General features: G+C 39.0%; 1 protein-coding gene across 3 annotated transcripts in view; it reads right to left on the reverse strand.

The window, feature by feature from the left end:
- Positions 1-14203, reverse strand: part of METTL25 (methyltransferase like 25) — a 332607-nt gene that overhangs the window by 144369 nt on the left and 174035 nt on the right. For all 3 annotated transcript variants that reach the window (XM_040344184.1, XM_040344185.1, XM_040344183.1), the window contains exon 7: positions 3034-3128. In XM_040344184.1, the coding sequence (XP_040200118.1) occupies positions 3034-3128 (95 nt within the window). The remainder of the gene's footprint in view (positions 1-3033; positions 3129-14203) is intronic.

Below are 14203 nucleotides of genomic sequence, written 5' to 3' on the forward strand. Positions count from 1 at the left end.
TCCTCTTTTTTCAGGTCCAATGTCATATTGCTTCACGTAAGGGGCAAGTACCGGTGGTGCAACTCCCATACATGTATTCTTGGCACCCGTTTCCTTTTGTGACATCTGAAAGATGCCAAGGCTATACACTGTACTTAAGAACAAAAGATGATCAGGACAGCCGCACTCCAATCCAATGTAACTTTAATGTAAAAAACTGGAAACCGGCACTACAAGTCACAGCAACGGAACCTAGGACAGCTTAATTAGTAGTGTCATGTGAAAAAGTAAATGAATAAAAATAAACTAAAATATGTGGTGTTGTGAAAAGAGCACAAGACCAACCGCAATAAATGCAAAAAGTGGAAAAAGAAAGGTTAGGCAAACCTACCACATTAACTATATATATATTAACTATATATATATATATATATATATATATATATATGTGTGTATACGTATTATTCGATAATTGAACGAACATAATAGTGAATGTAGAAAAGAGCCTTAGTTAAATAATACCTCTACCACCTCTAATGTTTTTATTTTTTATTTTATTTTCTAAACCTTGTATTTTATATTGTGTTTTTACTCGTAAAATACCCAAACATATTTGTCACCAAACAAATTAATAAGTTAATAAAACATGGTGAAATGATGGGACAGGGTGAAATAGAAAAAGTTACAAGAAAGGACACCTATATATGCCCGTAAATTGGGCTATTGATTAGCCGATGGCCGTAAATTAGACCGTTGATGGGCCAATAGCGCATGCTAGGAACGAAAAACCGGGGCTGGTAAAATGGCCGTAATTCTGTTTTAATCCTAGGTATTGGGCCCATGTATATAGTATGTAGGAGGACATAAATATCCTAACCGTCACATAAACCATGTGAAACCAACAAAGTTGTACAGGTGTCTTAAATAGCTGTGACCAGAAACAGAAAAATCTCGGGCAGAGTAAAAAGAACCGAAAAGTTAAAAAATTTAAAAAAGTTAATTAATATCCCGGATTAATGGAAATAACTACAATTTGATTTCAGAATTCCCATATTGACATGTTAGGATATAGTAAGTAGACATGAGAATGTGAAGGTGTCCAAGGTATTGTGTATCTTACCGATGTCTATATTGCAGTATGTTTGTACGGTGAATCCAACAGGCACCTATTCTTCAACATATGTCTACATACACTAAACACATGTCCATATGGGATCGCAGTCAAATCAAAACATAAAATGTTGCAATGTGTATGGACCAATGAATGAATGAAAAACACTAAAGTAGAAAAAAATATATTATAGTTGTTAAATATCCATTGTCCATACACAATACATACCACTGAACATCTAGAGCATCCCGTAGATATAAAAAGAAAAAAAAAATATTTTAGTTTATAAATATGAACACTAAACTAAAAACATCCCAGTCTGCACTGGATGTTTATAAAATTAAAAAGATATATGGACTCCAGTTCTCATCTTTAAAGTTTCCAGGCAAGTCAAAAAAACGCATATTGTAAAGGAAGAAAAGAAGAAACGGGAGAAGTATAAAATTAACAGAACCCTCTAAACGAATATAACTGTGCTTTACACATATGTACCAAGTAAAGACGCTCGTGAAATCCCATGGTCACTGTATTATACAGTACAGGCATACCCCACTTTTAAGTACACAATGGGACCAGAGCATGTATGTAAAACGAAAAATGTACTTAAAGTGAAACAATTTCTTTTTTCATTTCTAGGGTGTAGTGGGGGGTCAGAGGCTGTAGTGGGGGTGTCAAGAGCTGTAGTTGAGGTCTCAGGGGCTGTAGTGGAGGACATCAGGGGCACACTGGACAGGGCGGGCTATGCTCTCTGAGCTTCAGCTGCTTCTACTGCGGCTGCAAAATTTCTGTACAGTACTCGTAAGGTACTTTAATACACTCGTGGGTATGTCCTTACTCGTGAGTGTACTTAAAGCGGGGTATGCCTGTACAATGCCAAGCTAGGGTAATTTGAAGAGCACGGAACATTATGTGATGACAAAAAGCAGAAAGAAGCTATACAGAAAACAGTACACTCAATTACAAATGTGGTATACGGAACCAATGAGGTACAGATAAAATTACACGATGGGTTAGTGAAAAATTAGGTGGAGTCAAAAAGAAGGGGGGAGGAAAGTACGAGAACAAAGAAAAAAAAGAAAAAAAACAAACACGATTATACACTGTACTTGCCTGCACCCCAGTCAGTGGAGAGAATATAATTTTTTTTGCAAAAGAGCATAATAAAATCCCATTTACCAAAATACCCTACCTAATATCAAATTGCAGTGTTTAGGTTTGCTTTAGGCATAATATAAAATAAGTGGTGGTTTACACTACATCCGCAATGCTCACAATTTCTTTGTGTGTTGAGGTGCATTGTGTTAAGCAGCCCATTCAAATTGAAAGACATTCAAAACACAACATTTAATACATACTGCATTTTTTGTGTTTCACTACAGATGCTCTCCGTTGGTGTGCAATCATTACTGTGCGAATGAGCCCTAAGCATTAAAGGTTTTGGATAACAATAAACACTGGTTAAAGAAGGTTATAGAAGCATTTCACAGCGCCTGGTCTTAGGCAAGACTTTTATAAATTCTTTTAAAACATCAAAATGGAGCCCAAAGGTCACTTTAAAGTATATGGTTTATAATCCAATTTACTTGGAACATGTGGAAAAGGGTTGCTAAAGCTACAATCCTTCATTCAGGACATAGTGAGCTCCTACACATGAAAACCTTCACTTTTTCCAGAAAATATTTAACTCAGTTCCTGTGAATCACAGCTACAAGCTTTGAGGGAAGTCAGATTTCGTGAAATGGTGTTCATCTAATACTTAACAACGACAGACATAATATTTTGGCTAACAATCATCTGTTTAATTGGATTTGTTGTGCACATGACTTAGGTTTTGCATGAAGAAAAGATCTGTGCTGAATAGTTGTTTTACTCAAGACTGCAGCGAACCATCAAATGACATGAATATTGACAAGTGGCTTTCAAGTCACAACAAGGCAACTTACCAAACAAGCCGACATTCTAGCATTTCTACCAATGTGGCAGCTTCTCTCCTTCAAATACTCACTCATCGGAAATCCCCATGTTCCATCTGTATGATCTGTAATACCAAAAGTTTAAACATACAATAAGCATTTTTCAAATTTGTTCCTTTATATATTCAATATATAAGCAAAAGTCAACCACAGTTACAGTCTATTTCAATAACCAAACAAGACAGATATATACTGTCTTTTGAGGTTCTAAAATCTTGCAGGCATTCCAATATTATGTCTACTACTCTTAACAAAAGATTTCTTCTTTATTTAGAATATGTAAACAGTCTATTACGAAGAGAAGTGGAGTAACAAAATACAAGACCTAACAACAAATTATTCACTTTGGCAAACAGCACGTTGTCCACGTTGCAGAAATTCATCTATGCCATGAAATGATGTATATTTAACACTCTCTTGCCACTGAACTATGAACAACATGGGATATCTTTACTATGTTTTTTTGTGTTTTTCTGTTTACATTCATGTCAGAAGCACGCTCAGGTCCTGATCGGTTTTCTTCCAGCCTGGAGCAGCTGCAAAGCTCTCAGTTGTTTCATCAAAATATTTAGATCTTTTTCATATCCAAAAGCATCAATTTATTTGGCTTACTTTCACTTGGGTGTCTTCGCGAAAAAACAAAACAAAAAAAGACCCAAAGGACTTATTAAAAACACACATTTTGAGAAACCAAGTAGGGCAGATAAGAAGCAAGAAAAAAATAATAAAAATAATGAAAAAATAAATAAATACAATGTAAATAAATATGTTTATTATATTATATTTATATATATATATATATATATATATAATATATATTAATATATATATATATATATATATATACACAGACACAGACACACACACACACACACACACACTATGGGGGTTTATTTACTAAAGGAAAATCCACTTTGCACTACAAGTGAAAACTACAAGTGCAAGGTGCACTTGAAATTGCACTGAAAGTGCACTTAGAAGGGCAGCCACTGAGGGGTAGATATGAAATGAGTGGAAGCTCTGCTGATTTTAACATCCAATCATGTACAAGCTAAAATGTGTTTTTTTATTTTCCTTACATGTCCTCCTCCAGATCTACAGGGGCCTGTATATCCAAGTGCACTTGTAGTGGATTTGCCTTTCGTAAATATCCCCCTATATTACAAAAGTATTGGGATGCCTGACTTTACACGCAATCAACTTTAATGCCATCCCAGTCTCAGTCCGTAGGGTAAAATACGGAGTTTACCCTTGCAGCTATAACAGCTTAAACTCTTTCGGAAGGCTGCCCACAAGGTTTAGGAGTGTGTCTATGGAAATGTTTGACCATTCTTCCAGAAGTGCATTTGTCAGGCACTGATGTGGACAAGAAGGCCTGGCTCACAGTCTCTGTCCTATTCATCCCAAAGGTGTTCTATCGGGTTGAGGTCAGGACTCTGTACAGGCAGGTCAAGCTCTGCCACCCCAAACTTGCTCATCCATGTTCTTTATGGACCTTACTTTGTGTACTGGTTCAAATAATTTGGAGGAGGGAGGTTCTGGTGTGGGGTTGTTTTTCAGGGGTTGCGCTTGGCCCCTTAGTTCCAACTATGTGGGAACAGTTTGGGGATGGCCCTTCCTGTTCAACATGACTGCGCACCAGTGCACAAAGGCAAGCTCCATAAAGAACTATATGAGAGAGTTTGGGGGTGGAGGAACTTCACTGGCCTGCCACAAAGTCCTGACCCAACTGATAGGACACCTTTGGGATGAATTAGAGAGAAGACTGTGAGCCAGACCTTCTTGTCCACATCAGTGTCTGACCTCACAAATGCGTTCTGGAAGAATGATCAAACATTCCTATAGACACCACTCTAAACCTTGTGCACAGCCTTCCCAGAAGAATTTAAGCTGTTATAGCTGCAAAAGAGTGGGACCCAACTCAATATTGAACCCAATGGACTAAGACGTCATTAAGGTAATGTGCGTGTAAAGGCAAGTGATCTGATAATACAATGTGTACAGGCATCCATTGCAGACCTATTTTGATATTTGTTGCCATGCTGGTGCGTTGGCTTTAATACTTTTTAAATCTCTGACCCAGATAATGTACAGATATGGAAGGAATTGTGGCATTTTCCTGACTGTCACTTATTGCATCCATGTTCGGTCAATGACTCAAAAGTGTTGAAGACCAAAGGTCATGCAATAATTTTCTGAAAGAAACAATCTATGTAGTACAATTATAAGGGAACACTAATGGGCTAAATCATAAATGCTTTTTTAGATCCTTTAGGAACATCAAAGACAATACTTATATGATTGTTTTTCCTCTTGATTCGGCATTGGATATCTTAAAAATAACCAGTTCGGGCAGAATTACAGGAGCTTCAGGGCTGTCTTCCATACTGTTTATTTCACTATTCGGTCAGCTCACTGATCTGTATGATTCCTTTATTGCCAGAAACCTACTTGATTGTGAAGCAAAGGTAATGGCAGCAGGCCAATGTTTGAACTTTTAAGCCCAACGTGTTACGCTGAAAAAAAAAAAACCCTCAGCAAAAAAATAAAATAGCTCTGGGGCTGCAATACTTACCTCCTCTCTGGAGCTGTCCCCCACAGTAACTTCTATACTATAACTAGATTTCCCAGTGCTCCAGATTGAATGATGCCTGGTGTCATTCAACCTGAAGACTGAGGAAATATATTGAGTACAGAGCATCCTGCTCTCACAGAATAATGATAAAGAGAGCGGGACTGACATCAGCAATATCGAGGACCATCGTCCACCAAGAAAAGATGCAGAGGCCCTACACTGCAGATGACAAACCCTGAAAACATTGGGAAAAGGGAAGTATAAAAACAAAAGCTTAAAACATAGCAGGGGCAGCATTGGATTGGGCTTTGCAAGTTGACAATAAAACTTAAAATGAGACGGCTTGTGGTCTCTGTGACAAGAATGCAGGCCATGCCATTTTGGTGCAACAGTATCTACAATAGACGGTAGGAAAGATAATTCTCCAACATCCACTCACTACCAAAAAATGGGTTTTCTGTGCACGTTACGCTTAATCACTCTGAAGGAAAATGTACACGCAAAATGTTTTAGGTAGTAAAAGTTCAACTTGGAGAAATTAAACTTTCCAACACCTGTAGCAAAATGTTAAAATTGATTATTTATACAACTTTTAATTTAATGTGATTTTACTTTCTGCTAACTGTAGAAAGAAATACATTTTTCATAGAGGGATACTCCGTGTGCAGTATATTAAAGATTTTAGAAAGATGTAACAAGATCTATTTCAAACTGGTGTAAATAAATCATGATAAAATATTCATTCCTTATATGTCAGTGTTTATAACAAACAATAAACCCAAATAGCAAGCAGTTCCCAAGTTATACTAAAGCATCAGTCTTAATCACGTGGACCGACATCTTATGCCGCGTACACACAGTCGGAATTTCTCACAACTATTGTTCATTGTGAGATTGTTGTTGGAAAATGTATGCTCCATCGGACATTTGCTGTTAGAATTTGAGAGCTGGTTCTCAATTTTTCCAACAACAAAGGTTCTTGTTGGAAATTTCGATCGTATGTAGCCAATTCCGTCATCGTGTTCTTGACGTTCGAAATTTGACAACATTTGTGTGACCGTGTGTATGCAAGACAAGTTTGAGCCAACATCCGTCGGAAAAAAATCCATAGTTTTGTTGTCGAAATGTCCGATCGTGAGTACGCGGCATTACAGTAGCCAACTGAAACTAAGATGTTTATAGACTTGAGAATTCAAGAAATAGCCAACAGCTTTATTTGTTTTATAATTTCAACTCTATGTTCTCAATGTTGGCAGTCTTGAGCTTTTCTACAGTCCATTCAAGACCACCAAGCTACTGGCTTGTACCCGCTATTTGATATTTTTTTGGAAATACAGAAGGTAAAATAAGTATTCAACATGTCACCATTTTTCTTGATAAATATATTTCTAAAGCTGCCATTGACATGACGTTTTCACGACAAGTCAGTAACAACCCATGAAATCCATACATAAAAAAGTTAAGGAGTTGACCGGGTCCCGCGGGCGCGGTCACAGAGCTTCGGACCGAGTCGCGAGCGCGCCGTACAGGTACGTGATTATGCCCAGCCATGCCATTCTGCCGACGTATATCGTCGGTAGGGGGTCCTTAAGTGGTTAAGTTATGTGTAATAAAATGGAATGACACTGGGAAAAGTATTGAACACTGTTGAAGAAAGGGAGATGCAAAAAAGCATTGAAAGTCAAAAAAACAGCTGAAATCTATCAGTAATTAGAAAGTAACCCTGCTTCTTGTTAGTGCAAATTAATATCAGCTAGTTCAGTCTCAACTGATGGTCTATATCTCATTACCAAGATGTCACACAAGAAACATCTAATGATGGGTGAAAGCAGAGAGCTCTCTCAAGACCTTCACAACCTTACTGTATTGTTACAAAACATACTGATGTATGTCTAGCCTTCTGAATGTTCCAGTGCGCAGTGTTGGGGGCCTTATCTGGAAGTGGAAAGAACATAATTCACCATAAACCAGCCATGACCAGGTGCTCCTCACAACATTTCTGACAGAGGAGTGAAAATAATTATCAGAAGTGTCGGCCAAGAGCCAAGGACCACTTCAGAAAGACCTGGAATTAGCAGGTACAACTGTTTTAAAGAAAACAATAAGTAATGCAATCAACTGCCATGGCCTGTTTGCATGCTCACCATGCAAAACTCCATTGCTGAAGAAAAAAAATGTTGAAGCTTGGTAAAGTTTGCTCCACAACATTCAGACAAGCCTGTGGAATACTGGGAGAATATTGTCAGGTCAGATGAGACCAAAATTGAACTCTTTGGATGCCATAATACACACCATGTTTGGAGGTCAAATGGCACTGCACACGACCCCAAAAACACTGTACCAACCGTGAAGTTTGGAGGTATGAACATCATGGTGTGGGGCTGTTTTTCAGCATATGGTACTGGCAAACTTCATATCATTAAAGGAAGGATGAATGGAAAAATGTACCAAGACATTATTCATAAAAATCCGCTGTCATCTACCAGGATGAAGAAGATGGAATGAGGTTTGACATTTCAGCAAGATAATGATCCCAAACACAAAGCCAAGGAAACTCTTAATTGGTTTAAAAAAATAAAAAATAAAAGCTGCTAGAATGGCCCAGCCTAACACCTGACTTGAATTATATAGAAAATCTATAGAAAGAACTAATGGTCAGAGTTCATAGGAAAGGCCAACGGAACCTTCAAGATCTGAAGACTGTGTGGATGAATGGGCCAAAATCACACCTGAGCAATGAATGTGATTAGTTTCTCCATACAGGAAGCATCTTGAAGCTGTCATTACTAACAAAGGATTGTGTACAAAGTATTAACCCCTTCCCTACCGAGTCATTGTAAAACGACATCAACGGGAACCCTCCCTCTCTCCAGGTGGACGTCATACGATGTCCTGGGCCTCCCGGGCAGCTAGGCGCCGCATCGCTCGGGACCCAGTGTGTGTGCCCGGCGGCCGCATTGTCAGTAATCAGTGAAGTTTTATAGCACTAATCGCTCTATAAATGTTAATGGTCACAAAAACGTGTCAAAAGTGTCTGATGTGTCTGTCACAATGTCACGGTCACAATAAAAAAAATAAAAATGCAGATCGCCGCCATTACGAGTAAAAAAATAAAAATGCCATAAATCTATCCCTTATTTTGCAGATGCTATAACTTTTGCGCAAACCAATCAATAAATGCTCTTTTTTTTACCAAAAATATGTAAAAGAATACGTTATCGGTCTAAACTGAGGAAACATTATTTTTTTAAATTGTGAAATTTATTAAAATAAAAAGTAAAAAATATTGTTTTTCAAAATAGTTGCTCTTCTTTTGTTTATAGCACAAAAAATTAAAACTGCAGAGGTGATCAAATACCACCAAACGAAAGCTCTATTTGTGGGGAAAAAAACAAAGATGTCATTTGGGTACAGTGTTGCATGACCGCGCAATTGTCTCTCAAGCACGACAGCGCCAAAAATTAAAAATTGGTCTGGGCAGGAAGGGGGTGAAAATGCCCTGTATTTAACCGCTTAAATACATTTCAGTAAGCTTGTTCAATACTTTTTCCCTGTGTCATTCCATTTTATTGAACATAACTTCATAACACATAACGCCAATAGCACTTTTAGAAATATATTTACTTAGAACAACAGTGACCCGTTCAAAAATTATTTTAATCACTGTATATAATATTTAGTATGTTATATATTTTATGTATAATGTATGTTTACATTATCCTTCCACACCCAACTCATTTCTTGTTATTGGATTACCACTATATCTTGTGAATTCTGCGCCAAAATATAAATCTAAAATATATATGTATCTAAAATAAAATTTGAAATAAATGAATACTTCACTTCCGAATTGCTTTTTTGGCTTAGCTACCAACAATGTTTCTCTTTCCATTTGGGACACCTGAGTGAGCACTTTCTCTAATGTTTCTATTTCATACCCTTTTTCTAAAAATGTGTTTGTCAGGACATCGGCTTGTGTGACAAAATCTTCATTAGTTGCACAATTGCGCCTAAGCCGCATGTATTGCCCTTTGGGTATAGCTCCTATCCATTGGGGATGGTAACATTGGGGATGGTAACAGCTGGTAGTACAAAACCATTTCGGTCTGTGTTTTTGAAATATGTTTTTGTTTCAAATTTGTTACCTTTTTTACTAATAGTGAGGTCTAGATAGTTGACCACCGCGAGACTAGTCTCAGCCGTGAACTTCAGACCATATTTGTTAATGTTCATTTGCGCCAGAAATATTTCCAAATTACCTGCTGTTCCTTCCCATAATAAGATCACATTGTCTATTTATCTTCTATAGAAACAAAAGATATTTATTTCTATTTTTAAAGACACTTTCTTGTTCCCATTTATTTAGCAACACATTGGCCACGCTAGGGGCGTATCTAGCTACCATGGCTACACCACCAGTTTGATTGTAGTATTGGTTATTTGCCCAGAAAAAAAATATTACTCATGGCCAGTTCAAGGCCTTTAATGAGATATTGTATCTGAATTTTTTTAATTGTACATTGTTTTCTGTTTTGTTTTAATTGTACATCTTAGGCTGCACCATCCTTGTCGCTATTTCTCCCGCTCATACATGCCTCAGCAAGCTTATTTCTAGCATTGTTTTATGGTAAGGATTTTTTCCTTCCCCTTTTTTTGACTACTCTTGTCACCTGTTGCAATGTGGTGATAGTTTCCCCTTCCTGTCCTTCTCACACCCTCCTTCCCCTTCCCTCCCCCTCACCCCTATGCCCCCCTTTCCTTCCCCCCATCCCCCCTCTTTTCACAATTCCCCTTCTCTCCACCCTCCCTCCCCCTCTTTCCTTTTCCCTCCCTGCACATTTTCTTAAGTTTAAAAACTGATTTTCATCTGTACCACCCTTGATTTATGCCTTTGTTTACTCTAGATCACTGATGGCACCGATTATATAAAGCAGAACGTCGGATGCTTCTTTAAATTAAAGGCTCACCCACTAATGAGAAACAACATGATGAACACAAGAGATGGGCACACACAAGTCCTAATTTTACTTTCACGCGTCTATCTGTTATAGCATGAACACCCTTCCTTCCACAACATAAATAGGGTTTCTGGCAAAAAAAGGGCCTTTATGTTTTTGAAATTAGTCTGGAGATGTTGTCGTTTGGATGGAAACCGCACTTAATTCAGTACAATACTACATATTTAAAAAAAGTGTTTATAGTGTGGAAACATAAGGTTATCATTTAAGACTCTCCTGGGATAACATGTTTTATACAAAACAAAAAACAATTCCTAAATCATTACCTTCATCTTATGAAAACTAAACATTTCTTTCCTCACAAGAATAAAATTAATGTAATATAAAAGTATGTAATTAAATTACATGTAAACACTGATGCCTCCAGCTAATAGTTTACTGGCTGATCTGTTAAAAAAAAGCATGTGTTGCTTATGGTTTGTAATGCACCTGCCGTCATGCAATCCTTCAATATGTAATAGGGATATTAAACAAAAAAAAACAATGTTTTTGAATAAAATAACCTTAAAATATAAAATTGTGAACTTTCTCCAAATAAGAATTCCCTAATAAACGTTTTTCATCCCCTATCCAACACAAAAAAGAAGCAATATAACTCCAACTGTCACCCTGGTGATCAAAAAAATTAAATTTATTCTGCATTGCAATAGAAGGAATGTTATCTCCAGCCTTACCTTCAGTCTTTCACAAATGTACAAGCTACTCTCCTCTATTGAAAATGCCTTCTCTGAACTCATTGCACACAGTGCACTTCTTATAGTGTGCAAAACAAGCTGTGACAAGTCAGATAGCGCATACCCCATTTGCAGTTCTTTCAATTATGGAGGCTCAGCATTACATGTGAGCATTAACTGTGGTGGACAGCATGCAAGTGCAGCCTGCTCAGGAATTCCTAGTTTCCCAGAATGACATTCCACCTATTAAAGCCTATCTCCAGGAAAAGTGAAAATACTCCATTAGGGCTGCCCCTTCGCTACAAGGGTTAAATGCTTGTTTAGGTCTAGGGGGTTACCAAAATCTTGGGACTTATTTTTTACCACCACTGTCCTCTCCAGCAGTGGATTGTCCCTCTGGGTCCTCCTATGCAATGCAGGTCTATGGGCTCAGCGTTGGACTTGACATCAGAAGATGTGCGGCTACTGGAGTATAAGGAAAACAAGGCTCCAGGGACCAGTCTTCAAGTTGGAGGAAGTCTGTGGGAGAAGAGGATGAAGAAAGTAAAACAACTTTTTGTCACGTGTTAGACATCAGCGAGCATTTAGCCCTTGCAGTTTGGGGCAGCCCAACTGCAAGCATTTTTCCTTTCCCTAGAGTTGAACTTTGAGGCATTTTGATATTTGCCTAGCTCCCCCAACTGCTTGCATCAGGGCTGAGAACTGTTGAAAGAAGTACTAAGGTAGGGTGCTGTGATATATAAAGGAAGCTATGTACAGCACATTTTTGGCCCCTCCTCTACTAGCCATGAAAGTGCAAAGAGAAGCACAGAGAGCCAATACCATTTTTTTTAACTTACTGATGTCCAAAGGCAGTCAAACTGAGGTGTGGGCACTATTCACTGAGAGGTTCAACTGATCCCACAACAGAGTTTCTAAATGAATTGATGGATGCCAGAATCGAAACAAGATGAGTAAAAAGAGAAATAGAATAATTGCCAAAACCAAAAGGAGGGCATCAAGGATAACCTAGAGTTCAAGACAAACTACAGAGAGTTTCAGATAAGAGGAAACTCGCACCAAGAGAAACAATGGGCCCTATTAAATGAAAATGGTGGACCAGCCAAGTAGCCACCAAAAAACAGCTGCAAAACAAACATCAAATGAAAAGAAAGCTAGGCCAGCAACACAATGTGGTAAAAAAAAAAAAAAAAAAAAAAAAAACATTTACTAGGCTAAATCATAGGAAAAAAACAGATTCATATGGGAAAGTTTGGAAAATAACCATGTTGAAAGGAGACCAGCCCATCAAGCACAGAGGGCTAAATCCTGGCATAGCATTCCTAGCACTTGGCCTCAGAAACAAGAAAAAAAACATAAGGAAAAAAGATGTATGATCATACAAGCAAACTTGCAACAAGATATCCATAGGTGTGAGATACCTCACAAAATAGCAATTCTAATGGTTAGAAGGGAATGGCCCACAAGGGTGGTAAAAATTGAAACATTAAAACTTCCAGATGTACAATATCCCTCACAGGGGAAATTTGCAGCAGGGTGAACACAATCTCTGTCTGTTGACAGTCCAGGGGAATACAGAACCCTCCAGTGACAGATATTTCCCTCCAAGCAAGGAATGCCTTACTGTGGCTCTAGGAAATACAGGAAGGTCACCAACGACACACTGTCCAGCATAGGAAGCAGGTCAAATGACCTGATGCTTAATTCCCACACGTTTTCGCAGGTGAAGTTCCTGCAACACCCAGGTGATGTCCAGTGAAGGTCAGCCCAAAACACCAACCCATAGGAGAATCCACTGAGCACTCAAAAACCGCCTGTTCCAGAACACCATACGCAAGATAGGATAAGAGCATACGCCCATCAGAGGGATCTTCCAAGGGCAAGGGGGAAATAAAAATAGCACTCCCCACCAAGACAAGCAAATACCATCCAGAACTTCTTGGCCAACGAGACCACATTTGTGTCTTGCAAAGAGATCATACATATTACAGGTGAAAAGTCGGATAGGGACTGACAGACTATACTAGAAGGGAAGGTCCCAGAAAGCCCACAAACATTGAACTGGGAAGGTGGGGAAAAATCTGCTATGCTTAGGGAAGAGGGTTTGGCTCTATGGTGACCCAAGGCTATCATCACTAGACAATACCACCCATCTAGATAAAGTGTGCAGATGATAGGATGTTCAGCAGGGTGTAGCTGTAGCATTTACCCCATGCTGGCTAAAACACAAGTAAACTGCAGGAAATATAATTTATTTACAGTATGTATTAATTTAAAAAAATTAACGTTGGGGGCGCATGCGCGGCGCTGATCGGGATGGACGCTTGAGGCTGTAGCTCCGCTCCACTCGGGACCCTGATCACAGCTAGAGGGTCATTAACGATCAGTTTTTCTGCCTATTTTAACACCCCTCTAGCCGCATCCAAGTAGTGCATGCCGCCGAAGAGGAAAAAATCCCAGGGCCCGGCTCAGCACACACTGACACACTATCTCCTCCGTGCTCGGGAGCAGGACAGCATGTCACAAGATGGCGCCGCCAACGATCCAGGCCTGCTGGGCCCGCCGATGCAGGCCCCATCACCGCAACCGACCTTCGCATGGCTGCTGGAGCCGAATCGTGAGTACCAGTCTGCGCTATCTAAAGCAGATCTTGACGCTAGCCTGGAGTCCATGTATGAGAAGCTGGCCACTAAGTTCCAGACGGAACTTCATAAGACTTCACACACGCTGTCGCAGGAGATCGCGGCCCTCGGCTCGAGAACCGATCTCCTTGAAACAAAGCACGATGAGCTGGCATTGGCCTATGGGGATTTGAGCAGGGAATATGATACACTGTCTTCTGCGTTTGTCCAAATGCAATCCCAAATTGAGGA

Source organism: Rana temporaria, chromosome 3 (genome assembly GCF_905171775.1).
Source record: "Rana temporaria chromosome 3, aRanTem1.1, whole genome shotgun sequence".
Taxonomy (NCBI): Eukaryota; Metazoa; Chordata; class Amphibia; order Anura; family Ranidae; genus Rana; species Rana temporaria.